General features: G+C 41.8%; 1 protein-coding gene across 1 annotated transcript; it reads left to right on the top strand.

Annotated features, from left to right (window-relative positions):
• On the top strand, window positions 1–21,895 carry LOC139910765 (sodium/potassium/calcium exchanger 3-like). Its single transcript, XM_071898180.2, has 17 exons — window positions 1–103; window positions 4,739–4,849; window positions 13,596–13,672; window positions 13,879–13,953; window positions 14,111–14,195; window positions 14,872–14,975; window positions 15,082–15,156; window positions 15,267–15,292; window positions 17,268–17,321; window positions 17,448–17,587; window positions 18,087–18,253; window positions 18,367–18,628; window positions 19,071–19,237; window positions 20,291–20,405; window positions 20,528–20,640; window positions 20,831–20,896; window positions 21,785–21,895. The coding sequence occupies exons 1-17, from the start codon at window positions 1–3 to the stop codon at window positions 21,893–21,895; spliced, it is 1,851 nt and encodes a 616-aa protein (XP_071754281.1).
• The last annotated feature ends 5,697 nt before the right edge of the window (window positions 21,896–27,592 follow it).

Here is a 27,592-nt window from a genome sequence, read left to right as displayed (position 1 = left end):
ATGAAAGCTCAACCCAGGCGCCGGCGGCCCTTCCAGCGGTTCTGCTGCTGTGGAGTCGGGCTGGTCGCCGTCATTTGGCTCACCCAGGTCATCCAGGCACCAGGTGAGACCTTAATATAGACATATGATGTGTGTGTGCGTGTGCGTTTGTGTGCGCCCGCAAGAAAAATAACTATAGTAATCCTATAATAGGGTAATTTTTAGAGGGAAATGTCACAGCAAAAGTCTCTATGAACAAGCAAAGGTGACTATCAACTCACTATTGAGTGTCACAAACACACTGTAAGTCTTTTTAGGAAATTTATAGGAATATTTTAGTGTTTTCTCGTGTGTGCGTGTGTGTGTGTGTGTGTGTGTGTGAGAGAGAGAGAGAGAGAGAGAGAGCGTGAGCGTACCCTTAAGAAAAAGAACTGCACTAATCCTACAGTAATTTTTAGAAGGATACAAATATCACAGCAAAATTATAAGCCATTATAGGAATATTATAGGGATATGATATGATACCATAAGAGATTAAAAGAATCACAGACACACTGTAAGTCCCTGTTGGAAAATTATAGGAATATTATAGTGATTTCTCATTTGTGTGTGTGTGTGTGTGTGTGTGTGTGTGTGTGTGTGTGTGTGTGTGTGTGTGCCTTTATGAAAAGAGAACTGTACTAATCCTATAGTAAAATGTAGAAGGATACTATACATATATCACAGCAAAACAAGTCCATATAGGAATATTATAATGCTACCATAAAACAGCATAAAACACAATAAGGTCTCTATAAACTCATAGTTGAGTATCACAGACACACTAGAAGTCCCTGTAGGACACACACTGGTGTGACAGATCACATTTTAGTGATTTTTCATTTGTGTGTGTGTGTGTGTGTGTGTGTGTGTGTGTGTGTGTAACCAGTTCTGGAAGAAGCAGCCAACATAATTCCTCTGTGCTGTTTTAAGAAATGTCAGGTGTAGAAAAGGCCTGATCTATGAAAGTACAGCTGGCTGGTCCTACATTCTCCATTTAAATCCTTTTCAGGTAGTCTGTAAGTTGGCCTTACGAACACATTTGATTATACATTTATCTTAAGTATCAAAATTATAAAGTAGGTGTACAGGTTGGATATGATCTCAGTGCTATCTCCATCTCTTGTGCATCAATCGCTATAAAAAGGTCAATGCTTTATTTATGCTTCTTATGATTATTTCTTCAAGAGTCAGAAGTGTATCATTTTATGAACTGATCACTTTTTGAATGCAAAAAAATGTCTTTATAATAACAAACTGTGCTGTATGATGTTAGACCTTAAAGTCCTGCTTCAAATATTTATCTCAGTTCAGTATTTTCTGTCATGAATGTTGAACCTTTAACCATCTCCCAGCTTCTATCCGATGCCATGATTCACTCTCTTCACACTGGAGCAAGGTGACATTTTGTCGATTATTTGAAGCAGACACAAATTTGGCATTTATTATGCTATTGGTCTATTGGTCATCTTATGGAAATGACTACAGATTCAGCAGGAATCACATTCATTACACATTACAGAATCACAATGATGAATTAGAGAATATATTATTGGGAAGCATTTACGTCACCTCTAAATCGGCATGTTCTGCCTTTTCCCAGGCTGTCACTGTAGCCATGAATTTGTTTTTGATGTGCCTAGATGAATGAAAGTTAAAATTAAATATGACAAACAGATGAGTACATAGGTGAAGTATGAGTTGGATGGTTTAATGCGTCGTCGTCTGGCAGCAGCATACTTAAGGCATCACCCCCATCCTCCAGCGGATTATCCTCTCACCACCTTTGCTGATGAGGTAATACGCTGCCAGCGACCCCTATCAGCAGCTCAAGCAGCCAGAACGCTTTCCTTTGTAGTCCTGTGTGCAATACAAGCTTATATATAGCGCTATGAATGAGTGAATTTAGATTTTGTTTTATTGTTTTACATTTTATTTCCCTTCTTGATATTGCAGGCCATCCTTTGTGGGAAAGTGGCCCGGTGAATGAGCCGTGTCATTAATATTTATATTTCACCTTTAAATTACGAGCGTGCCATCTAGCAGAAGAGGTTTTTTGAACTGAGACCAAGGCCACTCAACTCGGACCATATGAAAGCTCAGGGCAGAGCGTTTGGTCTGCTGTTTGTAATGGCGACAGGCATGCTACTCTCTCATTAATGGGAAAATCTTACACGGAGCATCTTGAATAGCAGCACTTGTATTGCCATTCCTAAAAAGGCAAGGTGTCAAGGAGAGCCGTGCAGATGAACAAAAGGCAGCAAGAGCAAGACATGACCAACCAGTCTTCATGTGGGAAAGGCAGCAAAAAGAGTCACCTGATAAAGCATCAAAACTATCCACAGTAGGCTACTAACCGCAATCCAAAACTCAAGCGAATATTGACAAGACTAACAGATTCACGTCTTACCAAGAGAAACAATTTGTTTTCTGGTTCCACTCTCATAAAGGAATCCTAATTCTTCAGTTTTGTAGATAGCTCCTCAATGTGGATTTCTAACTCTAACTCATTATTCATAATGCTCAGATATTTATATGATGGTAGCTTGCCATCTGGATCCCATTTAAGGTGCAAATCAGACGGTGACCAGATCCTCAACTCTTCATGTTTAAAACGTCTTTGAGCGTCACAGTTACTAAATGTTCAGTCTGACTGTCTGACAGCCGTCCTGCAGGACTGACCTGTCATCTTCATAGAAAAGTGTTAGACTGAAATACAAATATTATTTATATAAAGCATTATATAAAGATGTGGGTTTAGTTATTGAGGAATATTAGAGTATTGAGGAATTCATCATTGAAGACATTTGCTACTTCTGACTGCATCTAGCGCTGTGATATTCCCTAAACCAGTTTTTGGCATTAGTAAGACCTGTGGAAGCCGGTCTGTCTGGTAGATGTGTGACTGACAGTATCAAACGCCTTGTTTAGGTTAAAGAAGGAAGCAAAACTGGTTTGTTTTTCCTCAAGGGAACAGATTACATAACTTTGAATATTACATGATGTTTCAAATAACGATTTCTCTCTTTCTAGCCCCGTAATTATCACTTGCATAGCTAATCATATTACAAATAGGTACTGTTTAATGATTTGCAACAGTTATATCATTTGGTCTGTGTTAAGCACGAGGGAGGCAAATGTCGTGACAAGATGAGCTCATGATAATGATTTCGTTGTCCTACGACTTGCAGCACTTTTCTCACAGCCTTTGTATATTAAATGTATAAATCAATAAATGTCAAAGCGTCAGCATTTGGCAATACGTGATACAGTACTTGAGTTTAAAGATTCCCAACAGCCCGTGTTGACGTGGAGACAGATGAATACTATTTACACTTACTGTTCTGCATTCAACCAGTCTGTTTATGCTAAGGAGTGTAGCAGCAGGATTAAGGTATTTCCATACAAACACCACATTTCATGTTTCATCACCCTTCCTCTACTCTTCATCCCTCTCTACCTACTTTTCCACTTGTCCTTTTGCAACTTCTGTTTTTTCTCCCTCTTTCCTCTTCTACAGTTACGTTTTGCAACATTACATTAAATATTTTACAGCAACCGCCAGTAAGGAGTGCAAAGGTTAAGGCCGGAGCGCAGACAGTATTGCTGTATCCAACAGTCATGTAAGAGCAAAGTGCTGGGAAAAGAAATAGAATAAGCTTTCAGAGGATTTTTTTCTCTTTTTCTTACGATACAAGACAATGGCTGAGGGGTTGGAGCTGTCTCCCACTTATGAGTGTGATCGTGGTGCAGAGCCATCTGTGGCAGAGACCCATTTGAATTTCATACGACTCAAGCTCCTCTTGATGCCTCGACATGAAAGCCTCCATGTCTCCTCTCGGCCAAGACCGCCGCTCTCATGAAATGGGCTCATTGAACTGTAAGGTACAAAGGGACACTACAGTGCCTGGCGATCATGAAATGCATCAGACACCGAGTCCAAGCTGCCTCTGAAATAAAAGGACAGTGGGTGATAAGGAGTATAATAGCCGCCCCACTACCTTCCAGGTTCTGGGTGGATAGATCTCTGTGGGTGGCAGTGGAGGATATCTGTAATGTTTCCCCCTAGGAGAGATGGTGAGACAGATCTATATGTGAGGACTTCCCCCGTTGCTGCCCTTATAAAGCGCTACAAAGCTGAAACACACACAGAGATTGGCTATCAAGGGAAGAAATACAGAACTGAAATGTACACCATAAAGATTTCAGTAGCGATGGCTTAGGGCAGCTGATTGCAGCCTGGTTTGTTGTATTCGTGCACTGCTGTCTCCCATAGCCAGAAACGAAGAGGGAAAAAAAAGAGGAGAGAAGAGTCTGCAGCTCTCACATAGGCAAGGTCATACTGATGTATAACTGTGTAGAGCATTACTAGATGGAAAAGATGTCTGGGACAATACCAGGAGGGGACATTTACTGATTTAAAACCGATGGCACTGATATAATAAAAAAGATGATTCAGTTATTAAAGTTCACTCAAAGGTTCTGTGAACTCCCAAAGTCGGTTTTGTATTAATTGCCGACGGCCCCAGGCTGTATTACATCGAGGGACAGAGGCTTAGTTGTTTGGTTTCTCGATTCATGAGAGAGTTAGACTGTCATAGGTCATATGAGCAAAACACAAATTTGTAAACTGGCTGGTATTCCCTTTTGAGTGCGTCTGTCTGGTTGTGCGCTAAATAGACAAGAAAATTCAAATGACGCCGGTGTTGTTTTGTAACAGAGACAGAGTCCTCTGGGTTGCAGCCAGGCGTGAATGGCGGGCCGCTGCGTTCGACACGCAGGCTGCTGCAGGAGCGGACAGACAACCAGAGCCTGGATCACCCCAGAGCAGGTGAGTCAGACCTCTGCCTTCCACCCTTCACTCACGCCCGTTATCTCTCCTGACAGACCAGGAGGACCTTCTCCTCTCTCTCTGCTGCACTTCCTTACGCACTGTCCGTTTTGGGATCACACACGCACCCAGCAAGACCAGAAACGCACTGCGCTGCAGAGTGGTCCGCAATGGTCTGACTGACGAAATGGTCTCGCTTTATAAATATGGCCGATGACGTAGCCGTGGTTTCCATTTGAGCATTTGAAATTTTCAAGACACATTGGCCTCATTCCAAACCTGAATTTCAGGAGAGTGTGAGTGCTTTTATAGATATCATTATATTTGGTGTGTGTTTACATGTATGTGTGTGTGTGTGTGTTTGGTGTAGGCGGGTAGTCAGGGAAGGCGGTGTGTACGAGGGAAGTCTGCCTCTCCCCTGCAGGTGAATTGAAAGGTCATGTGGACTAAGCAGTGGTAGTTGTCAGGAATCTGCAGTCTGTGTCAAGCTTGTGCAGTGAGAGACTCAAGGAGGTAGACCAACTGTAAGCAGAGGGGAGGTAGCCAGGAAGAAACTCAGGCACATAATACATTTTAAGTTACAGCGTCTTTAGCAGAGGTCTAGTTGCTGTTATTCGCTTTGGATCGAGTGAGTTCCTAAATTCGGTTACACTCGGAATAGTTAGGGCACATCCTAACTGATTTTGATATGAATTTGTTACTGAGACAAGCAGCCAATCAACAATCAAAGGCAGAGGTCTGTTTTCTGGTTCCCATGCTCATTTACGCTGGCTGGCTCACATGAGCCACATTCATCATAGTTGACTATTTTACTATTCAAATTACAGATTGGCAATGAAATCTCTTGATTATTGTGTGGGGAAATAGCAAAGAATAGCTAAAATAATAACGTTGCCTGTGGAAAAATCTTACTCTTCTGTGACAACACAATGCAGTTCTGTAACTTCAGATCATTTGCACCTGATTTTAAATTACACAGTTCTTTGCACCTCTTGCTTGAGCATAAGTGCAGTCTTCTTCCCTACTAAATTTATGGAAATCAATTTGTGTTAATAATATGCCATGCAAAGTATATTACACAATTAAGTAGCACCACTCTGCCAACTTAGGGCCTGCAGCATAAAAAAATAAAGATACACACACACACACACACACACACACACACACACACACACACACACACACACACAAACATGCACATTGTGTTTCTGAATGACTTCAGTTTCTGAAAGTCAGAGGAGAGATATTTTTTCTTGAGTGAAACCCTTGCTTGTCCATCTTGTTTGCGGTGACATCTGCATCTTGCAGCAAAGTAAGCAGCTGTTCTAAAAAGCCAAACTCAACATTAAGCACAAAATCTTAAAACGCATTACCACTTTTCAAATGTGTCTTATTTTTGTGACAATTGGGTGAGTTCATGTTAAGTCATCAGTATTTGCAGAAAAAAATCAAGATTTCCATATGCACACCCACAACTGGCACAACATGGCTGTATATCTATACCAATGTTACTAGGTGTGCTTTAAAATCATTGGACAGCAAGACACTTGGTCATTTTAGAGGTACAGTCTGTGATTTAAGCAGCATACACTCATAGTCATCCAGGACCTGAATTGTTACTCAGGGTTGATTGATTGAATTTATTTGACATGAATTAAAAGAAAAGGGTCAGGGAAACACTTGGTCCTTTGGGGAAGGTTGAGAATGGAGCAGGGCATTCCAGCTGCTGATAGTCTTGAGGCCACCTGGCAAGATATTGCACAGCCTGGTTTACTGTAACAGGTTGCAAATACATTACATTTACATTGCAAATCATTTGAACGGTACAACAGCTTGTATTTGAGAGATGTTTAAACATGGACTTAGCAGCCACAAACAATACATGGCCAAGCTTGGTTTAAATTTACACGAGTGGCACCACACACCCCAGAGCTTTACCACACATCCTCGTCTGCAGCATCACTCTGGTTGTGCTTTTTTTTGCCTTTTTCTTTTTTTTTACCACAGATTGGAGACAATATAACAGGATGCTCAGTGTATCTCTCTACCAGAAGTACAAATGCTCTGTACAGTCATTTGTGTTGTGCTACCTGATAACACACTTAACCTTTATTGAGTCAGCGGTTGCAAACAGATCTCCCGCATTATCTTCGACAAAGACACAAGCATACTGAGGGCAGATACTTTGGTTTGGTTACACACTAGAGACAAGCCAGGGAACAAAAGGCTGGTTGATCTGTGGACAGGTACTATAAGATAGTGAGGCTCAGGTTGCTCTTTTTTTGTCTTCATGGTCGCGACTCTTTCTCACTCTACAGCAGGCTGTCTGGCAACGATTACATAATGTGTAGTGTGATTAAAAAGCCTGGCTTGGACCTCGAGGAATATTATCTTGGGGATTGCACAGCAACGTCCAGCCCCAGGCTCTCTCCCTCCCTTTTCATCCCTGCGCTGCTTAACAAGATGGAGACGGCGTGATCTGCCTTCAGCTGACAAGCCTTTGAGACCATTGTTGCTAAGCAACTGAATGCTAAATTTTGAAACCCAGACAATTCTGTCTTTCAAGCATTAAAAGTGCAAAGCAAAGAGCTAAAAATAGACTATGGGTAGAGGTGGAGGGGAGCAAATGAATCCAAATGATGTAAATTAAGTAAACGGCTCATGCTGTGTGTTGTTGAGGCATGTTATGTTGTTTATTTTGGCAAACGACAGTCAGCTGAGAATAATATTTTTCCATAGCCACATTTTCATGTTTTATTGGGAGAGCATTGAGAAAGAGAAGCTGGCAGATAATCTAACACAATTTCTTCTCAAACGGCCCCGGACTTTTATCAGGGGAGTAATATTATGGATGCCACACAAAGCAAATAGCAGTTAATGCAACCATTATTCATGGGAGCAGTCGCCTGTTTGAAGTTTTGGAAAAATTGAAGCCGAATATTGTTGGCTCTCGCTCACTCCAATTCATTTTCCCTGGAAGGCACGCTCTCCCGTTCACATTTACGACTCGACGTTTGCAGGACAGAGGTTAAGGCTCTGTGCGTTTGCAGGACGGATCGTTGTGTGTGTGAGGTTTATCATAAAAAAAAAACCCTCCTCCCAGCAGTGTTGATCTTTATTAAGGAGAGGATATTTGCTGTTTCCTCTTGATTGCTTTATGTCAGCAGAGTCATTTCCTCACCCACCGCGCTGATGTGCAGATTATGATGGATGGTGTTGTATGATCAGGCTGAGAGATAAAGCTATACCCCCCCCGGTGTTTTTTTCACTGCATAATGTGATGTGTAGTGTTTCTGTTGACAGGGCTGCTCCCTACCAAGGTGCTCGGTGCGGTTTTTAAGCCCTGCCACCGTTTCATCCGTGATGTATTGAAACTGCCTCAAAGGAAAGTGAATCAAAGAACAAATGCATAATTGAATTTACATTACACACCTGGATGAAATATTTATTTTTTGATTCCTCATGAAAAATGCAGGGTTGTTGCAGTGGCGTGTGCGCGCGCGATGTAACTGACGCTGTTTTTGTTGGCGCATGATGCTACTTTACTCCGTGTTCCGATCAATACCTTAGCTTGACTCCGAGACGCCCTGCAGGCTTTGGGATCGATGACATTACTCTCTGCCTCCCAGCGCCTGTCATTCAGTTACTCTGTGAAGTCTCCTGCAGCAGGTCGACTCAGCTCCTCACATCATCACTGGTTTCTTTTAGCGGGGATTTCACTTCTAATGCCTTCTGAAGAATTTACTTGGTATTGCACATATTACTGTGAATCTGTCGTAAAGGTTTTGGTGAACTGGACTGGAATATTACAAAGGATTTCTCCACCTCTGTTTGTTAATCTAATGAGTATCCGACACTGACATTTAGTTTAGAGACTGTACAACACACAGTGGACATGAAGTGAAATAAAACAAAACACAAATGAAAATAAAATCAAAATAAATTGGCATCATGTTAATGCCTCGCTGCGGTTTGAACAGTGTGATTATGCATTTGCTTCCAGATATCTGAGTCTAGTGTTTTATAATTGCCAATGCATGTCAGAAATGTCATAGAGGACGGCTGTTACTCGGAGCTGGAAGCTAATAAAACTTTATGTAATGGATACCAAGTGTGTCAAGGCTGAAAACAGATGCGTTGGGGTAAAAAGCCTCCCTGTGTTGATTTACACCCTGCTGCTTCACATACAGTGTAGAGGTCTCATTTAAAATGTCTATCTACATATTTCATGCTTTGATATGACTTAATACATCAAATCACCGTTGTTTTTCAGTGTCATTTTTCTATTTGGTAGCCATTTTTAGGATTTATTAGGAGCTTCAAGTGCATCTGAAAATTAACCTTCAACACCTCGAAAAACACACAAAACACATTGATTTTTGTGAAAATGACACACTAAACTTGACATTTGCTTCGTGCTTTAATTTAGCCTGTGAAGAAGTCCTTCCCCATGTTCTCTACATCCACTGAATTATGACACTTCACTGTAATTCAGTTTGTCACTTGACATATAATCTGACAGCTGACTCTCAGTCTGTGAAGGCTTCCCCAGAGCCCCAATACCTTGTTAAATTGTACCAGAATAAGATATTGAGGGTGCCTGGTGAAATGTTTTCATCAAAAGGGAGGAAATTTGAAATTGCCACCTATATTAGAAATTACAGACGGACTAAAAGTACATTCATTTTTTACTTTCCATGTATTGTAAGTAAAGCATGTACTTGCCAACATTGTGAGTGGCCTGGGTGTTCACAACACAGTGAGTCTATGTTAATTACTAGCCAATACTAGGTACAAGCCATCTAACAGTAGTTACTGTGCAAAACAGATGCGTCACCAACAAGACAGTGATGGTAATTGACCAGATGCTGTGGTTAGCTAACTAAAGAACAAGCTGACATTATCTAAACACAAAAACAATCAGATGTATGAGTGGGGAAATGATCAGTTCCCAGTCAAAAACGGCACAGAAATTCAACATGCCTGTTTGATACTGTTGAGACATCCGAGACTCGACAGTAATGCATTCAGCTGTTCCCAGCCTTTGTTACCAAGAGGTGTGGACCTCCAACATGGCTGCCACGGTGTGCGTATCCTTTCATCCCTCTGTATATGGAACAGAGTCTGTATCTGTATGGTTTGGACATGGATGCTTACTGTCTGTTTACAGTGTGCACCATGTCCACGCTCTTCCTAACACTCTACTTTGTCCACCTGGACTCCATAACGACACAATTTACACCTTAGACATGACAAGAAAAAATATTTTTACATTTTGATTTACAGTTTGGCAACAAAGGATGTTTCAGTGTGACAACAGTGAGCTACACAATGAGCAGGTGGTTCCTTAATATAAAGTAATAATCCACAATTTCATATTTCATATAAATAAATGTCCATTTTGCTACTCTCTATCGCTGATTGATACCATACAATAGTGATTCAACATAAAGGCAGTTCATGAAAGCTTTTACATTTGCTGTTCTAAACACCGATGAGGGGATCGCTCGTTCCCGGGAAAATATGTCTGCTGCACAGACAGTGATGCGTTTTAATGTTTTTTCTGAAGCAACAACAGCAGTTTGTTTGGAATATATAGAAGAAGGTAGAAGGAATATAAGAAACCATAGTCTACATTGAGTGTCTTTATGATAATAGTATGTTGGGCCAGTGCCTAGAATTCAAAACACCAAAGCAAATGACCGCTTATCACCAAAGGTGTCACCGAAATCAAGAAAAACAAGAATCTTGCGGATTGTCCCTTTAAGAATACATCTAAATGTGTAAAAATGAAAACAGACTGTGACAGAGTTAGACAGAACTGTCTCAGCTGTGACCAAATGTTGATGTTTGGGAGCAGCTTGTGATGCAAGAGGCAGTAAAAAGAGGCCGAGCACAAAAAGATTAGTGTTGGGACTGGACATAGAGGAGCTTGTAATGCCAGAGAAGCAACACAGGAACACTGCGGCAGCCCCATACTTCCCTAAACCCACCGGGGGCGGAGCCTGTAGGCAGCCGGGCTGTCGTGAAGACTCACTGCTGGACCTCTGATTAGAAGACCACTGACCTCATCGAGCTGATAGCACATCTGGCTCAAGTGCCTGATTTGAGAAGCCAATTGCAGATGTGTGATCATGTTAAACCCCGGCTTTCCAGTTTGTGGTCTTGTGTTGTGAAACCATGGCATGAGCTTGGTAAGAGTCTAGGCCAAGCAAATTCCTGTCCAGCACCCTTCAGTAAACTCTCTCTCTCTCTTCCTTCTCTCTCTCTCTCTTTCTCTTTCTTTCTCTCTCTCTCTCTCTCTCTCTCTGCCCCTGTCTCTGCGTTTCTCTCTCACTCTCTCTCTCTCTCTTCCCTCTCCCTTGCTCTCTCAGACCTCTCCTGAGGGTTTGTAAGGAAAAATAAATATTTTTAGACATAGCGGTCCAGAGCTGCTGTCACTTCTCTTTTTTCATTTTTCATAAACCCAAACCATGGGAAACACATATTCACCTCCCCCTTTCTCGCTGTTCACGCAATCGCCTTGCCTTTGGCTTCCTACTGCCACCCATCAAAAAAAAAAAAAAAAATGCTGCCCCCAGGGAGAGGGTCGCCATGGCAACTGCCTTCACCAGAGCAACTCCTCAAAGCGTCCATCTGAGCTCCACGTTGCAGCTCTGCATTTCCATAGACAGCTTAACCTGGGACTTTTGTTTCGGGGCAGAGACGCCGACGAGACCCGGCGACGGCTCACAGAGCTTTTAGTCGGGATGTGAGAGAGCGCAGGACAAGGTGGAAGGAATAAAACCAGCGGAGAGAACGCAGATGTCCCGCAGCTGATCTGTTTGACAGGCTGTTTAAGAAGAGGCGTACAGTACAGATTCAGATTCTGACTCCCTCGTCCCTGCGATAAGATGACAGAAAGTTTACATGCTAAGCCTTGGTGATGTAGTGGACGGGTCCTGGCCTGCAGTAACAGCTGGCACGACCAGAAAATAGGCTTTTTTCTTAGCTCAGTCCCGTAGGAGAGCAGACAACAGAACAATAAAGACGGACAGAAACCCCCTGCCGACCCTCAGAAACTCACTGGGACTCTGCGCCTTGATAAGGGGAAGACACAGAACTTTATGGAATATTACGCCAGCAGACAGATAGGCGGACAGTTATGCGCTCTGGCACACACACAAATGTGTAAACAGCAGCGCACAAACATTTACATATTCTCGTAGAACATGGCCAAGTCCAGCCCCTTACTGTCCCCCTCCTTGGGACCATATGGCCTCCTGCTTTCCTCTGGGTTTGACACCGCGGTGTCAAGGATCACAATCTAATATCCCAGATCACAAGGGGCGTTCTCGTAATCCACGCAGCCTGTTTGTTCAGTTCCTATGCGGCGCTGGTGCAGTGTGCATCGTGACGGGTGCAGTGTGCTTATTGTGCGCTTGTCGACCCGGCATTGTGTCACACAGCAGAAGAGCTATTAATAGCCGTACGCTCCCCGGTAGTTTAAATTCATTCTGCCTTGCGTGGAGTTGTAAATTGGAGCTGCACTGCACTCTCTAGGCTTTCATTTGCCATGCCAGGGGAGCAGGGGGAAGATAGACTCTCATTAACAGTTTTTTTTTTTGTTTTTTTTTTACACCCGAGGAAGGACAGGAAGCAGCTGCCACATCCACTTCCACCTCACTTCCTGCCTCACTCCTCAGTGCATGGTCTCTATGGTCTCGACAAATGTCTAGATGACTTCTTGCAAGGAGCAGTTGAGGCTGTTTGTAGGTAACTGTCATCAGACTGAGCCACACCTGTTGAAACGGTGTCTGAAATGTGTTAGAATTGGACACACGTGGTCGCACATATAATCCCCTTCATGATAATGCCATGGAATTCCTTTATGTCCTTTAGGTCTTTGTATTTGTTTTGAAATGTTTGGCTGTAAAGAAGTGGAATCATAGAGTCTGTATGAGGTCTGGTCACTTATATATGGTGCTTTAGTTATAAATACTTTGTGCTTGGCAATGATTAAACCAGAAGATTACAAAGTGCATTGAATCTGGTAAAACTGTCATAAGCAAGTGACACTTTCAGAAGGCATTAAGTCAACTGTGAAATTTGTCTTCCATCTTAACTATACATTTTAGAGAAAAGTGGGGGAAAATAACAATTTACCTATCTGCAATGCTTGTGCTTTTGTCCAACAAATCACTTGTTGGTCATGAGCCTTTTGAGTTATAATTAGATTGTCATCTCAGAAACCATTTGTACCCTTCAGTTTATTTTTGCATGTTTTGTTTTCAATAAATCGATGTCAAACTGCATTGAGGTGGGTTTTTTGTTTGCAGCCTGTACAATATACCTGTTTCAGATTGGAAAAGGAATTAGAATAGTTACTTCATGATATAAAATTTATATTTTTAATTCAGCAAATGTCCATCACATGTGCTAAGATAGAGCTATTTTGCCTCAGGGGACTACAGTTACGTTTACTTACCTTATTGGAGTCATATTGGAGTTCAGTTTCTATTTACTGTACACTGTAATAGACATGGGCATCATACAGGGAGGGATTAGTCGATCAGCGACACCCATAGCAAAATTATTTAGTAGAAACACAGGAGCCAATGTGAAAGTGTCAAAAGGCTTTTTTGATTGTTGCCTTTGACATCCATTTGCAGCCCCCCTCCCCCCCTACATACACACACACACACACACACACACACACACACACTGTCAGTACAGTGTGTCTGTAAATCTCTCTCTCTCTCCCCAGCCATCCATGAGTTTCCAGAGGACATCTTTACCATGGAGCAGAGGAAGAAGGGGGCCGTGTTCCTCCATGTGCTCTGTGTGAGTCTTTCACACTCGTCACAGAAAACCTGCAGGATTATTACTCAGTTTTTTTGTTCATTTACTCTTGACTCATCAGTCTGAGGTCTGACATCATTATAGAATACGACACTGGATGTCACTGTTTAATCAAACTCAGACCAGCATAACATTTATTGTACAATATAAAGAAGACGGGGGTGTGTATCTGTCTCTCCACTTTCCAGGCAATCTACATGTTCTATGCTCTGGCCATCGTCTGTGACGACTACTTTGTCCCTTCCCTTGAGAAAATATCTGAGGTGAGAAAAACAGCACCAACCATCTTTAGATATCATTATATACTATAAACCTCTCATTATTTGCTTAAATCCATCATCCATCATCTCATGAACTTTAGGCATTTCAACAAGTTATGGTGACTCTATTTCTTTTATGTATTTTTTCTCCATCTCTCAGAACCTGCAACTCAGTGAAGATGTGGCAGGGGCAACGTTCATGGCTGCTGGAAGCTCCGCTCCGGAGCTTTTCACCTCTCTCATCAGTTAGTAGCTCAGTGAATCCAGAGCTCTTTCATGTCAGAGTAGCAATTGTGTCAATCTTGGCAGATCTGTCGTTTCAAACTGTGTTTTCATTGGTTCCCAACATTGAACTAGGAAAATAATTCCTGGTCTTCTTCTCAGCCATGCAGTGGCAAACTCTTCCAGGAGATGTCAGCAGACTCTAACTTAAAGCCCCAATCCAGAGTTTTTGTGCACATATTATTTTTAGGTATTTTCTCAGAGATTCAAAGAGATTTGTGACCATTTTGACTTGCACATGGAAAAAATAAGCTTTTTGTAACGTCTGCAGCCAAATGTAGCTGAAAATACACTCTTGGTTTTCATCAGTGTTTTACAGTCATCACTAATGTCAACAAACCCTTTCCAGGCTCAAAGGCCAGAGTTAGACGGCATGTGCTGGTGTGTGTGTGTGTGTGTGTGTGTGTGTGTGTGTGTGTCTGTGTGTGTGTGTGTGTGTGTGTGTGTGTGTGTGTGGATATGAGAGCACCAGGCAGCATCAGACCAGTCCACAGAAATGGATAGGTAAATGCCAGACTGCAGGGATTTATTTAATCTGAACCTAAACAAAACCAGATACTGCAGTTACAGGTTTATAAGTCCTTCTGAACAAAGAATAACACATTTGATAACTCCCCCCCCCCCCCCCCCGACTCTCAGGTGTCTTCATCACTAAAGGAGACGTTGGAGTCGGCACAATCGTGGGCTCCGCTGTCTTCAACATCCTGGTCATCATCGGCCTGAGTGGGATCTTTGCAGGCCAGGTAGAAAACTCGTCTTACATGCACTTATTACTGAGAACGCACTCAATTAGCTTGATATTCACAGATGCCGGTAGTCACTAAACTATAACTGTCCTCTCCTCTGCAGACTGTGGCTCTGACTTGGTGGTCTCTGTTCAGAGACTCCAGCTACTACATACTCTCCGTACTGACTCTCATCATGGTGAGATGTGCATTGCATCAATATAATCAATTAGAGCTTTGTTGTTGCCCCGTACCACTCGACACTGACTGTGCTGTGTTTTAAAGAAGCTGTTTCGTCTCTCTTTCTAGGTTATCTACGATGCCAGAGTCGTCTGGTGAGTCCAGATACAATGAATTATGTGCATATTCCATGACCTAAAGCCTTAAATAAATGTTGTCATAGAAATAGCGGGTTTCCCTGGCTGCTGCTGAACATGTGAGGAAGATTTAAGGTCCATCATTTACACTAGTTGTTAGTTTCTCAGATACTAACTGCATAAATCAGATTAACTACCTGGATAATCAGATTAGACTTATCTTTGGGGCTCAGCTTGCTTGACAGACTGTGGAAAATTGTGTGCGGAATTTGATTTAAAGACGGGTTGGATAACGTTATTAAAATTGATAGAATAGGCACTGACATTCATATTGATATTCACTCAAATTGTTATTGGCTTGTACACTGAAGCTGGCTGCAATGGCTGGCTGGTTGAAAATGTCATGAAAATGAACACTGGTAAAATGCGTGCTAAAATACAATATTTCCCATTGTCTGAATCGCATTCACTATTTACAGAGCATTTTATCATGTCATCAGATTTCTACAGCAGCCATCCTAGGTGTCTGTGTGTTAAGTTAAAGTTAGGTTTTTTTCTGTCCTCTTATGCACTGATTGCTGTCAAGACCTCTGTCTCGGGAGTCAGCAGAGGTCCTTTCCATTTAAAATCTACAATCAAGCCATTTACATCCATCTGCAATCAGAATGGTTGTGTTTGTTTGGAGGTGCATGTCATCAGCGGCTGGCAGGGAGCTCTTGTTGTCTTTGCTGATTGTGTGGAAGCCACTTCACACTGATGATGAGTCATTGGCAGCAAACTGTTGTTTGATGGACGTCTCTCATTTTGCTTTTGCATTCTTAATTGGTTCATTTAGTGCTCTTGATGCTGCGAGAGCTTTCTTTGCTGCCTCTCCTGTATGCTTTCTTTGTTGTTTTTTTCTTTTATAAACCGTGGCTTTCCATTATTGTATTTGTCAATGGTTTTCATTGAATTGTAGATTTATTCATGGAAGTTAATGTAGGAGGTAACAGCATCAGTGATTTGGGACGCTCTGTTAATTGAATCCCCGTCTGCTGAGCCAAGGCAGTCCTGTCGTATTTCATCTCCTGACTGTTTTGCCGAATACAATTTAGCAGATTCGTGATTCGGTTTAGTTTGCCAAATGATTGCATGCTCTGAATATCTGAGAGGTCTGCGCCCACATGCGTGCAGCAGTGTGTGTAGTCATCTATTGGCTGTTTGCACAGGTACTTCTGGAGTTCAGTTTTAGTATTGGAGAGTTGTTGTGTTTGTTCTGCAGTTCTGTGATTTGTCCAGTCAGTGTCTTTAGTGCTGTATTTGTATTTTGTTTGGATTGAATGTGCACACTATAACCGTTGCACATTTTTAGAAAGAATAAGATGGTTCATAGAGAGTTCATAAACAGTGATTCTGGTTTAGGATATAAGGATCTTGAAATGATTGCATTTTACATTACATTACATTTTAGGCAATAGTAGAATAAGCTTGAGTTCCACCACCAAAAATCAAGGAATGGTGATGAGGTGAGAGAAGTGCTAGGAAAATAAAAAAAAGAGAGGATTTTTAGAGTAAGTACAGTAGAGGAGAGGGAATATGTTTCAGTATGTTTCAACTTGCCTTCAACTTGGTTACAATTCCTGTGTTTTGATCATCTCTTAATAGCTGGATTATAGAAGAGGGGAGATGCTGTGAATATTAATTATGAATTCATGCATTGTATTCTCAGACTAGGCAACAATGAATACAAGAGGTGTTGTGCTATATGAGATCATTAATGATCCAAAAATGAATGATATTTAACATGATCAGCATGTCTACACTTATATTGATCTAATAATCAAAGGCATAACAGGCAAGACTAGTAGTCGACTCATCAATTACTGTGGAAGAGGTTGACTGACATTTCCATCTGTAACTTTGGTGTAGGTATCGATTAAATTTGTGGCACAGATTTGAGATCGAACTTTAGTCAGAGTTGAGTCTAATTCAAATTTACTGTTTGTGTTTGCAGGTGGGAATCCCTGCTCCTCATGTCCATGTATGGAGTCTATATTCTAATCATGAAGTGAGTTTGCCGAATACCAAATCCTCACCATACTGTGCCTCCACAGTTGTCCAAATTCTGAAGAAGGTCAAGCCCTGTGTATTGCACATGCAGATGTAAGGAAACAGTAGTGCTGTTTGGTTGCAGGTTCAACTCCCAGCTCCTGGGGTTTGTGATGCGTCAGTTCAGGAGCGGCAGGCCGTGCTGCTTCGGGTCCAACGAGAGAGACGAGAAGATGGGAGACGAGGCCGCTGCTTGCAACACCTCCATGGTGCTTCTTAGTAAAGGTCTAGTCTGAAATCCTTACTGTGTCTGTCTCTGATGCTGTCAGTGGCCTCATTCATGAGGCTGTAGCTATGTGGCTTTTTAAGTTGAGACTAATGGTATGTTCACCTTAATGGGCTACAAAAGCTACAAAATGGTCTGTCAAGCTACATTGGTGCCAATGGAGCAGAAAAGTGTTGCCCAGCTGATTGTTGATGCTTCATACCGTCATCATGTTGGGAGCAGCAACTAACAAAGTCCAAAGTATTATCTGTTACATATTGCTGTTGTCATGTGAAAACCTTGTAACTCCAATTTTGGTGATTTTCATATTTTAACTTTAATTGAAGGATTACATGTTCCTCTGTGGTTTGAGAAAATACTGCAACCATTGGGCTTTTGAAACCCTTTCAAACTGGATAAACTCTGAAGTGCATGGTGGACAAGCTAAAAACAATGCTATTTTTCTCAGTTCCTGTTGACGTTTTTAAGGTTTTTACCCAACACCCTTACACTGTGCAGGCCAAGCTCATGGTCAGGATCCTCAGCCGGTCATGATGGTGGATGAGCTCCTCATCCTCAACCCCCACCAGCTGTCCTTCTCTGAGGCGGGCCTGCGCATCATGATCACCCCCCACTTCTCCCCCCGCACCAGGCTCTCCATGGCAGGACGCATGGTCATCAGTGAGGTATGTGGCACAGACATCAGACATTATAACATGACCCAGTTGGGACAGTACACCAGAAAGACAGTTGTCCGCTCTCTAGAGTCTATCTATCCTCTCTCTCTCTCCACACACAGAGACAGAGGTTGATCAGGAGTCCGAAGAGCCAGCTGGACGGCGAGGCCGGCCCCGGGTCCAGAGTGGGGTCGACCAACAACAGTCTGAAGAGGACGGGCTCTTGCGGTCTAGAGAACGGGGGCGGCGTGGAGAGGCAGACTCCTGATGGGAGAGCCGGGATCGGGGACGGAGAGGCGGGAGAGAAGCCGGGGGTCGAGGTTTGCCAGCTAGAGGAAGAGGAGGAGGATGAAGACGGGCCTTTCAGTCCTGTGCACATACCAGGTGAGGATGTCCCCGCATTCGGCCTGACTTGACTATTACCGCCTTAAAGGTGCGTTAAGTATGATTTTGATAGGGTTGTTGATCAGTACCAAAGATTCAACAATTACTTCGCCAAGCACTGAGATTTCTGGCTTCCAAAACTCACTTTTTGGCTCATACTGTGTTTTGAAACATAGATTCCCCATTAGACATTTCTGTTGGACCTCTGCTATAATTAGCTAGCTTACTCATCTCTATTGTGAAAATGTGACTTTATTATTCATGTAAATTACAGGCCACTGTAAGCTGTGCAATATTGTTGTCATAGATCACTTAATGCCTCTTTAAATGTCTCCCTGTACTGCTGTTTGTGCATCAGAGTAAACAGACTTAGTTTATCTCCTCAGTCAAAGATAGATTGACTACCTCACCATGACTGACGCTGTGCCCCTCTGTGCCGCAGGTGGCTGCTGTGCGCGGGTGAAGTGGGTGATCTCTTGGCCCCTGGGCCTCCTGCTCTACTGCACTGTGCCTAACTGTGTTCTGCCACGCTGGCACCGCTGGTTCATGGTCACCTTTGTGGCCTCCACCCTGTGGATCGCCATGTTCTCCTACCTCATGGTGTGGATGGTAAGGAGGCAGGACTTGTAAGAATCACACGATCACTACAAATGCTTGCTTCAGCTGGTTGGTGCTCCATTACAAAGCCTTGACAACTACAGTCTCATGTCTCTGTACTTTAAACATGTACTCACCTCCGGACAGATTGCGTACGTTTCAAACCTTGTCTCAAAAGAGCCCAGTCTGTATTCATACAGTATGTGCTGGTACAAAGAACCTAATGGGTAATTTCATTTGTAGTTTTTAGATTCCCAGATCATATAAGTTAGTATATGAAGTATAACATATATCTTTTCTTTAAGTCTCAGAAACCAACCAGCCAAGTTAGGTTGAAGGTTTAACAGAGCTTGAGCCAAGACTGATCTTTGTTCCTTTTTGTATTTTCGTGTATTTTGTAAATGGGTGAACTTTGTGATCAGGGATATGTCACTGAATAATTATTGAAAACAATATAACTGATTCAGATGTATCTGTAGCAGAGTAGCAGCCTTTTTGTTTAGTCCAGTAACATCTTCAGTAGGTTTATTTGGTCTTGTCCAGCCACACTATCTGCACACTTTACATGTAAAACTGCAAGAATTGTTTTATCCATTAGTACTTTTGCCAGGTGAAACCAATGGTGTGTTTACAGTGTCTACATGGCATTTGAACTTTGAAATTTGAAATGCAGTGTGAGGTGTGCAGTACAGACCACAGAGAGCTAGAGCAAATAAACAAATTCCTCTTAAAAATGTTTCCATTTGTACCTGTATTTTTTGGACAATGGATTCTGGTCTTTATCTAAAGTAGATATCGGCAGTCCAGTGATCATACTGTTTTAACTGTGAAAATATTAAGATAAAATGTGAAACTAAACACAAAACAAATATTAACAGTGCAAGCACAAATGCTCCACTCTGACATACTTTGTACAGTCGAATTTGCAGCTTCACTGTTTCTGCAGTATATAGCAACAATATGCTCAAATCCAGTTTTGTATTCTTATAATTCTGATTTGATGGAGTGCTTGTTTGCAAGCCTGCTGAGTGACCCGATCTTACTGTGTGTTAATGTTTCTGTCAGGTCACCATCATCAGCTACACACTAGGCATCCCAGACTACATCATGGGCATCACATTCCTGGCAGCCGGCACCAGCGTGCCAGACTGCATGGCGAGTCTCATCGTGGCTCGACAAGGTAACAAGTGGAAACTCTTTATTCTGAGCCTCCGACTCCAAACCGTTTACCCATTCTCTCTCTGCGGTGTGAACACTTACAAAGGCACTTTTATAGTTTAGTGTTTCTTTGTCTCTTTCCAGGCATGGGGGACATGGCGGTGTCTAACTCCATAGGCAGTAATATCTTTGACATCCTGCTGGGTTTGGGTTTCCCCTGGGCTTTGCGTACCCTTGTGGTGGACCACGGATCATCAGTAGGCACACACTTTGTCACCCTACTGTCCCGTTCCCCTTCTCTCTTTAACTGTCTTAGTTTATGGAGGTGTGTGTGTGTGTGTGTGAGAGAGAGAGAAAGAGAATGGAAGAAGTATAGAAGCAGGGATTTCAGTTTCTGAGCTATATCAGATGGCTGTACAGCTGTGACACCACTGCTCTTTTCCACAGGTCTTCATAAATAACAAAGGACTGGTGTATTCTGTCGTCCTGCTGCTGGCTTCTGTCTTCCTGACGGTGAGAGAATAAAATTGACCAAATTTTGCTCACATGTCTGCTGGGTGTTCATCTTTGTCGGTAGGCGAAATAGTTCCACATTTCGCTCCTGGCTCCAGTTTTATCAACCAGCTTAGGTGGATTTGGATTCAGTTCAAGATGTGGTGGGCTGTTTTATGCTGTCGCCATGTTTTCAGCTGTTGGATTTATTGCGCTAACTTGAAACACGTGGGTCTGTCACATGTTTCAAGGGTCACCGGTCCAGTGTGAAAGGGCTATTGGTAAAAATACAAAAATAGTGTATTGTATAGCAGAAACTGAAGCAGTTTCATCAGTTTCTGGAATGTTTTGACTGTGTGATATTACATTTTGGAAATATAAAACCTATTTGTTATTTTGGTTGATTACTGTTAGCATTGTACAGGTTATCTGCAGGTCCTTAAAAGCGCTTAGTATAAAATATCTAAATTTGAGGCCTTTAAAAGTATTAAAATGTTTTTAAATCCAGTTATTAGAGGTGTAATGTTTTTCACCATGTAATAAAAGGTGTCTCTGTGCTGCATGTCCACTCTTAGATTAATACAGAACAGGGTCAGTAGTACAATTAATTTTCTGGTGTCCTTTTTCTTACACTGCCCATTTATTTTAGAACCTTCATTAGCTGTGATTAATCAGAAATAAGCTTGTTTTGACAGATTTTTGTTTCTTAATTTTGGTCTTTAGATTGGTCTTAAAGTCAATTCCAGGTAGCTTTAAAAAGGTCTTAAAACCTCTTCAATGTGTCATTCTGAAACCTGCAGACACCCTGTAGTAATATTTCTCACTGCTCTCTTTCCTCTCTCCTCCCTTCCACTCTTCTCCTTTCCTCTCTCCTCCTTTCCTCTCTCTGTCCCGCCTCGCTGGCCGCAGGTGATGAGTGTCCATCTGAACCACTGGAGGCTGGATCGCCGGCTGGGCCTGGGTCTGATTTTCCTCTATGCCATCTTCCTGCTCTGTTCCATCCTCTTTGGGCAGATGTGAGGCCTTAAGGTCAAAGGCCAACCCTGTAGGTTCTTCCTGTTAGACACCAAGCTGAGTAACCTCCCTCTCTGCCACACGTCCTCTTTCCTCAAGCCAAAAAAAAAACAAAAGAGTGACAGCGATGTTGTGTACTGTACCATGTGAGAGTTGATGTGCACCACTGTAGGATACGCTCGGGTGACGTTGTTCACATGCAACGACACAAACAAACAGAGTCTTTTATCAATAGCAAAGTGTTTCTATTCGTACAGTGCAGTGTTTAAAGGCGGTCAGACATGAGCCTTTCAGTGGGTGATAGATAGAGAAATAGAGTGGCTTATCCAAAATAATCATGACATGGCAGATGGAAGCAGCAAATTTGGTTGACATGTTTATTGAGAGACACTCAAAAAAAAAGATCTCAAACAGAAAGTGACATATAGCAAAATAAAATACCATATCTGGTAAAATACCAGATCAACGCACTCCTGTGACTGTGTAACAGTTCATTTATTTTAACGGCAACTAAAAGTCACCACTCATACAGTACATGAACTATATTGCTTGGTGGAAGAATAACATTTAATTCTGCTTATTACCTCCGCCAAGGAGGTTATGTTTTCGGTGCCGTTTGTTTGTTTGTTTGTCTGTTAGCAGGATTACGGAAAAACTACTGGCCCGATTTTCATGAAACTTCGTGGAAGGGTGTAGCATGGGCCAAGGAAGAACCCATTCAATTTTGGAGCGGATCCGGATCCGACTCACGAACAAGCAATAATAGCACGAACCTTGGCGGAGGTCTGCGCTCTCCGAGTGCCCTTCTAGTTGTATAATTGTTATTGATTACATCTAGAGGATTCATTAAGCAGGTTTCTTCTTTCTGTTTTGTTTTTATAAATGGTGTGTTACCGCCATTTCATAAAAGCAGTAAGCCATAAGAGGCTGAACTTTACAGTGATTTTAGAAGTTCAGAGGGTTTTAGTTGTAATTGTCTTAAAACACAGTACTTACAATACTAGATTTTGCACATGAAATTAAATGTCAGCATCCCATGCAGTGAGCAGAACTCCTAGTCTTCATGACACGTCTTAATATGTAAGCGGGGCCTCATCTTTTTTTAGCGTTATAGCTTCCTGTTGCTGCAGCTTTATTTTTATCTTTTCCTCTGAGTCAGCTTGTTTGTTTTTTTTTTAATTCCCAAGTTCTGAATTCTGCTGCAGCGTTTATGAGATAAAAGAGTGAAGTTCACAAGTAGGGGGAGTTATCTTGCCAGGGGTTGGACGAGAGGAATTTAAATGCTTTCTAAATCCTTGTTCAAGCCACAAGATGTCTAGCGGGACAAACCAAATTAATTACAGGATAGCTAGCTAGATGACCTTTATCAGCATCACTGCGAACAAAGGCCTTTTCCAATAGAAAGAAGGCTTAATGACATATCTCCTCCACTGCTGAACCCCTATAGTTTCTGTTGCTATGGAACATTCACCATACTGAACTTTACTGGCAACACCAATCAAATTCTAACAAAAAAATGTGCACATAATCTTGTAGAGCAGCATGTGCACTGGCAGCACACAGAGCTGCAGTTGTGATTTATTGTAGGGGGAATGCACCGTTACAGTCAGAATATCCAATGAAAACCCTGCTTGGCTCAAATACAGAACAAATTATGTCTTCAAAACCAGTCAGGGACCAGACTTCTGAGAAGAGGCTGAAATAAAAAGCTGTCATGGGGGGAAAAGGGTCTGGTCACCTTAGATATCGGTTACAAATGCAATTGAAGGCTCAAAGGATCATACTTTACCTTTCTTAGGATACTTACCTGAGGGCTTTCAGAAATTTGGCCTATTTGAAATGTTGCCGTCATTTTGGTGACCATCTTACATTTTACCACAAAAATAGCTTTACAGCAAATTCAAAGTTCGAATGTTTGAGTCTTTTCGAGGATGGACTGATAGAAAAACGATTGAGATGAAAAAAAAAAAGCCTACCTTTTATCTGCCGTGTCATGATTTGGCCTGTTTTTCCAGATAAGACACTCTAATAAAACTAGCAGATTAATCTTATCGTCTCTTGGCCTTAGGTTTCAATACCCTTGTATGTTTTGAATGTACACCCTAGCTGAATTTACCATGTCGTGTGGAAATATTTACATGCGTACAAATGTAGCAGGCGGCACTGAATTACAGCGAAGAACCTCTGAACGGACGGTGAGGCGCAGCAGTCGTGAGAATAAAGGATCAGAACACCATTAGAATAGAAAATATTCATATGAGATGCACATTATTGTGACAACATTTTGATGATTTTCGCCTCACTACTTATAAGCAAGTATTGGTACAACTAAATGTACGTAAAGAGATTAACATAGTATTACAGTATTTTTAGAGGTTTAATATTACTATCAAATCTAATATATAATGTGCTTCTATGAGTGTCACCAACTTTGATAACTTTGAGTGCGGGTCTGTTGTGATAGTTCACGTTTAGGTACGACAATCGATGTTTGTATGGTTTCTTGGACATTTTAAAGAGATTCGCTTTGGTGGAACATTTTCACTTTTTAGCACACAGCTCCATCAGGACAGCAGCAGGAAATCTGCCATAACACACACACATACATACATACATAAATGTTGTGTGTGTGTGTGTTTATGTTATGGGAGATACTGCTGTAGATTACCTGCTGCTGTTCTGTTCTAAAAAGTAATAAAAAGTAGGAGCCTGGACACAATCAGATAATATAATGTGCATCTACTCTGACATGTTTGTGTGAGGAGGATGATTTGTAGAGTGGTGAGTCTGCCTGTGTCCCTTCATAAACTCCTACAGAGCTGCTGCACGTGCACCAAAAAGAGTAAATGTCCCACTGAAGGGATGGGGGGAGTTTTTCCGAATTGCTGTATAATTATTATTGTCTACAAGACAATACTTTTTACTGTTTGTAAATGTTAAATATTTTACATAGTTTTACAAAAATGAATGTCTGACAGAGACTAGTTTTGTGGTGTTTTTGATATTTTTTATGAAAATAGATAGAGTAGGCTTACTTGTGAATATCATTTAATGTAACAGAATGAATGCATATTTTTGTCAGTTTGTTCAGTGGAATTAATGAAGACTGTAAACTCTGACTAGCACTCCATAATATGTTATGAATTCTTTTTAGCACTAAAAATCTGATTTCAATATTGATTCATTCACACATTTGACCTTTATTTATGCAGGGGAACGCACCGAAAGCAAGCTCATGTTTGCAGGTGCTCCCTGAAAAAGAGGACATTCAATCTAAAGCAAAATAATTAAAAACAAGAGTGCAGTGGAATTTAACAACACTTTGTCTATAAGACTCACAGACATTTTTCAGGGTGGAAATAGTTCATCTACTATTTTCCTGAAGTTTGATTTGCTATTTCTAAGGTGCATAATGGCTACAAGCCGTATTCCCCAGATCCATACTGATGCAGTGGCTATTAAAAGTATTCACCCCATTGACTTTTTCAAATTTACAAAATTAGCTCAGAATACATTTATTTGGTAATTTCGGTGTAACATGCACACAGAGTGCTTTTTTTCTATCAAAGTGGAGAGCAAATTCCAGTTAATGTTAAAGTTAAATATTCCAGCAACATGAAGTATTCATCCATTTAACTATTCATACTTAATATTTGGCCTACTGTTGGACATTTTGAAAATATTTTCTTATCAGATTTGCTCAAATGTGATCTTGCCAAGGAGTCTTACATATTGAAAAAATATCCTTTCTTTATCGACTTCCAGAGTAAAATTAGAGAGGATAAAGCACACTGACAGTCCAGCTTAAAGAAATAGTACAGGTTTTTAAAAAGCCGATCTCATTGACCATAAACTGAGATTCCTTTTCGTCCCTCCAACAAGCCCTTTGCCTCAGTGCTTTGGATTTGGTTTTTGAGGCACAAACTGTTCTTACACATCCTTATCCCAGTTATTACATATCCTCAACAACCTTACATGACTCAAAGCGGCCTTGCTTGTGCATGCTGCTAACTGGTTCTTTCACAAAACTGGCCGAGTCTCTGCTCTTTAGCCCCTGTATGAAAGCTAAAGGCCTACTGAGCACCATGGCTATGCAGAGACACGAGAGCACCGAACCAAAACAGGTGAATTCCAGCACCATGTGGTTTCAAAGCACACTCAAAGAATGTTCTTCCTTGTTAAATGTTAATTCTGTTGTGATGTTGGAGGTAAAAGACATTTTAGAGTTGAGATTTATCGCTTTAGAGGTCGTCTTGGATCATAGAGGACTGTTGTATCTTGGAGTGCAATAAAAAAAAATTGTGCAATAACAATCCATCTATTTCAATCCTTATTTTCTTAAAGGGAGGTAGTGATAGATTGAATGGATGGAAGTGCAGCTCCGGTCTTTCAATGCAGCTGAGTGATTAAAAAGTGGACCGATAGTGCCATCTAATGGAGAAGTAAGCCATAACAATCAGCCAATGAAATGCTACACAGACTCCCCATGGCCTTACCCGCCTTTCCCACTATAGCATACATACATACATACAGTACATATATCACCTGTAGCAAGCTGACTTCACATCATTTTCTCCCAGGATTCACCAGCTCCAGGCCTGCTGCTTATTAATGTTATTAATCACTCAGTCGCTGCTGTCAAACTGTTTTCAACGCAAACAGAAGCCCATAGATGAAGATAGAGCCTTGTCATCACTTTATCATATGCCACACACACACACACACACACACACACACACAAAGTCACAGTCAACATGCACAATCCTGATTGTTTGCACGGAGACCTGATGCACCTTACGACACATTCTCATTTCTTTATATTTTTGGATACAGCAAAGTAATGGGGAGAGGGAAAACAAATTGGTTACAATTACAATTTCCCATTTGGCAGACGCTTTTATCCAAAGCGACGTACATATGAGATTTTAATACAACACAAGCAAGGATCTAGTCGAGAGAGAACAACGAAAGTAAGTGCCATAAAGCTAAGTTCTGGTCCGACAGGACACAGGTGCTACGAGGCAGTGCATAGAGGCAATGCATAGAGTGCATAGAGGCAGATAAAGAGTTTTTATTTTGGATTACACAGTCCATCAGGTGAGAAGGTGTTCACTAAAGAGCTGGGTCTTTAGCCTTTTCTTAAAGATTGAGAGGGGCTCTGCGGATCGAATGGAGTTTGGTAACTCGTTCCACCACCGAGGAACCACAGAAGAGAAGAGTCTGGCTAGAGACTTAGGGCCTTGTTGTGGTGGCAGCACCAGGCGCCGTTCCTTGGCAGAGCGTAGTGGGCGGGAGGGAGCGTAGACCTGAATGAGGGAGTTCAGGTAGGTAGGAGCCGTTTTGATTGCTGCTTTGTAGGCGAGCATCAAGGACTTAAACTCCAGTGGAGGGATATGAACAGCGGAGTAACATGTGCTCTTTTGGGCTGGTTGAAGACCAGATGCGCCGCCGCGTTCTGGATCATCTGCAGAGGTTTGAGCGTACATGCCGGGAGCCCTGCCAGTAAGGAATTGCAGTAGTCAAGGCCATGAACTTGGAATTATAACACTAACATTTGTTATAGTGTAGTTTTGAGACAATGAGCATTCAAGTTTTTACTTTTCAGACAGCAAAACTTTTTAACATGGCCAAATTGCAGGAGGAAGTCTTCCATTCTCAGTTCAACAATTCTACTCCGAGTTATTACTTTGAGCGCTGCACTGA

The sequence above is a fragment of the Centroberyx gerrardi genome, chromosome 11 (genome assembly GCF_048128805.1).
Source record: "Centroberyx gerrardi isolate f3 chromosome 11, fCenGer3.hap1.cur.20231027, whole genome shotgun sequence".
NCBI lineage: Eukaryota > Metazoa > Chordata > Actinopteri > Beryciformes > Berycidae > Centroberyx > Centroberyx gerrardi.
This window is presented reverse-complemented; position numbering and strand designations above follow the sequence as displayed.

Coding starts and splice junctions, on each gene's coding strand:
- LOC139910765 (XM_071898180.2), top strand. CDS start 1: ATGAAAGCTCAACCCAGGCGCCGGCGGCCCTTCCAGCGGTTCTGCTGC. Junction 13,954..14,110: donor CCCTTGAGAAAATATCTGAG/GTGAGAAAAACA, acceptor TCCATCTCTCAG/AACCTGCAACTCAGTGAAGA. Junction 14,196..14,871: donor GCTTTTCACCTCTCTCATCA/GTTAGTAGCTCA, acceptor CCCGACTCTCAG/GTGTCTTCATCACTAAAGGA.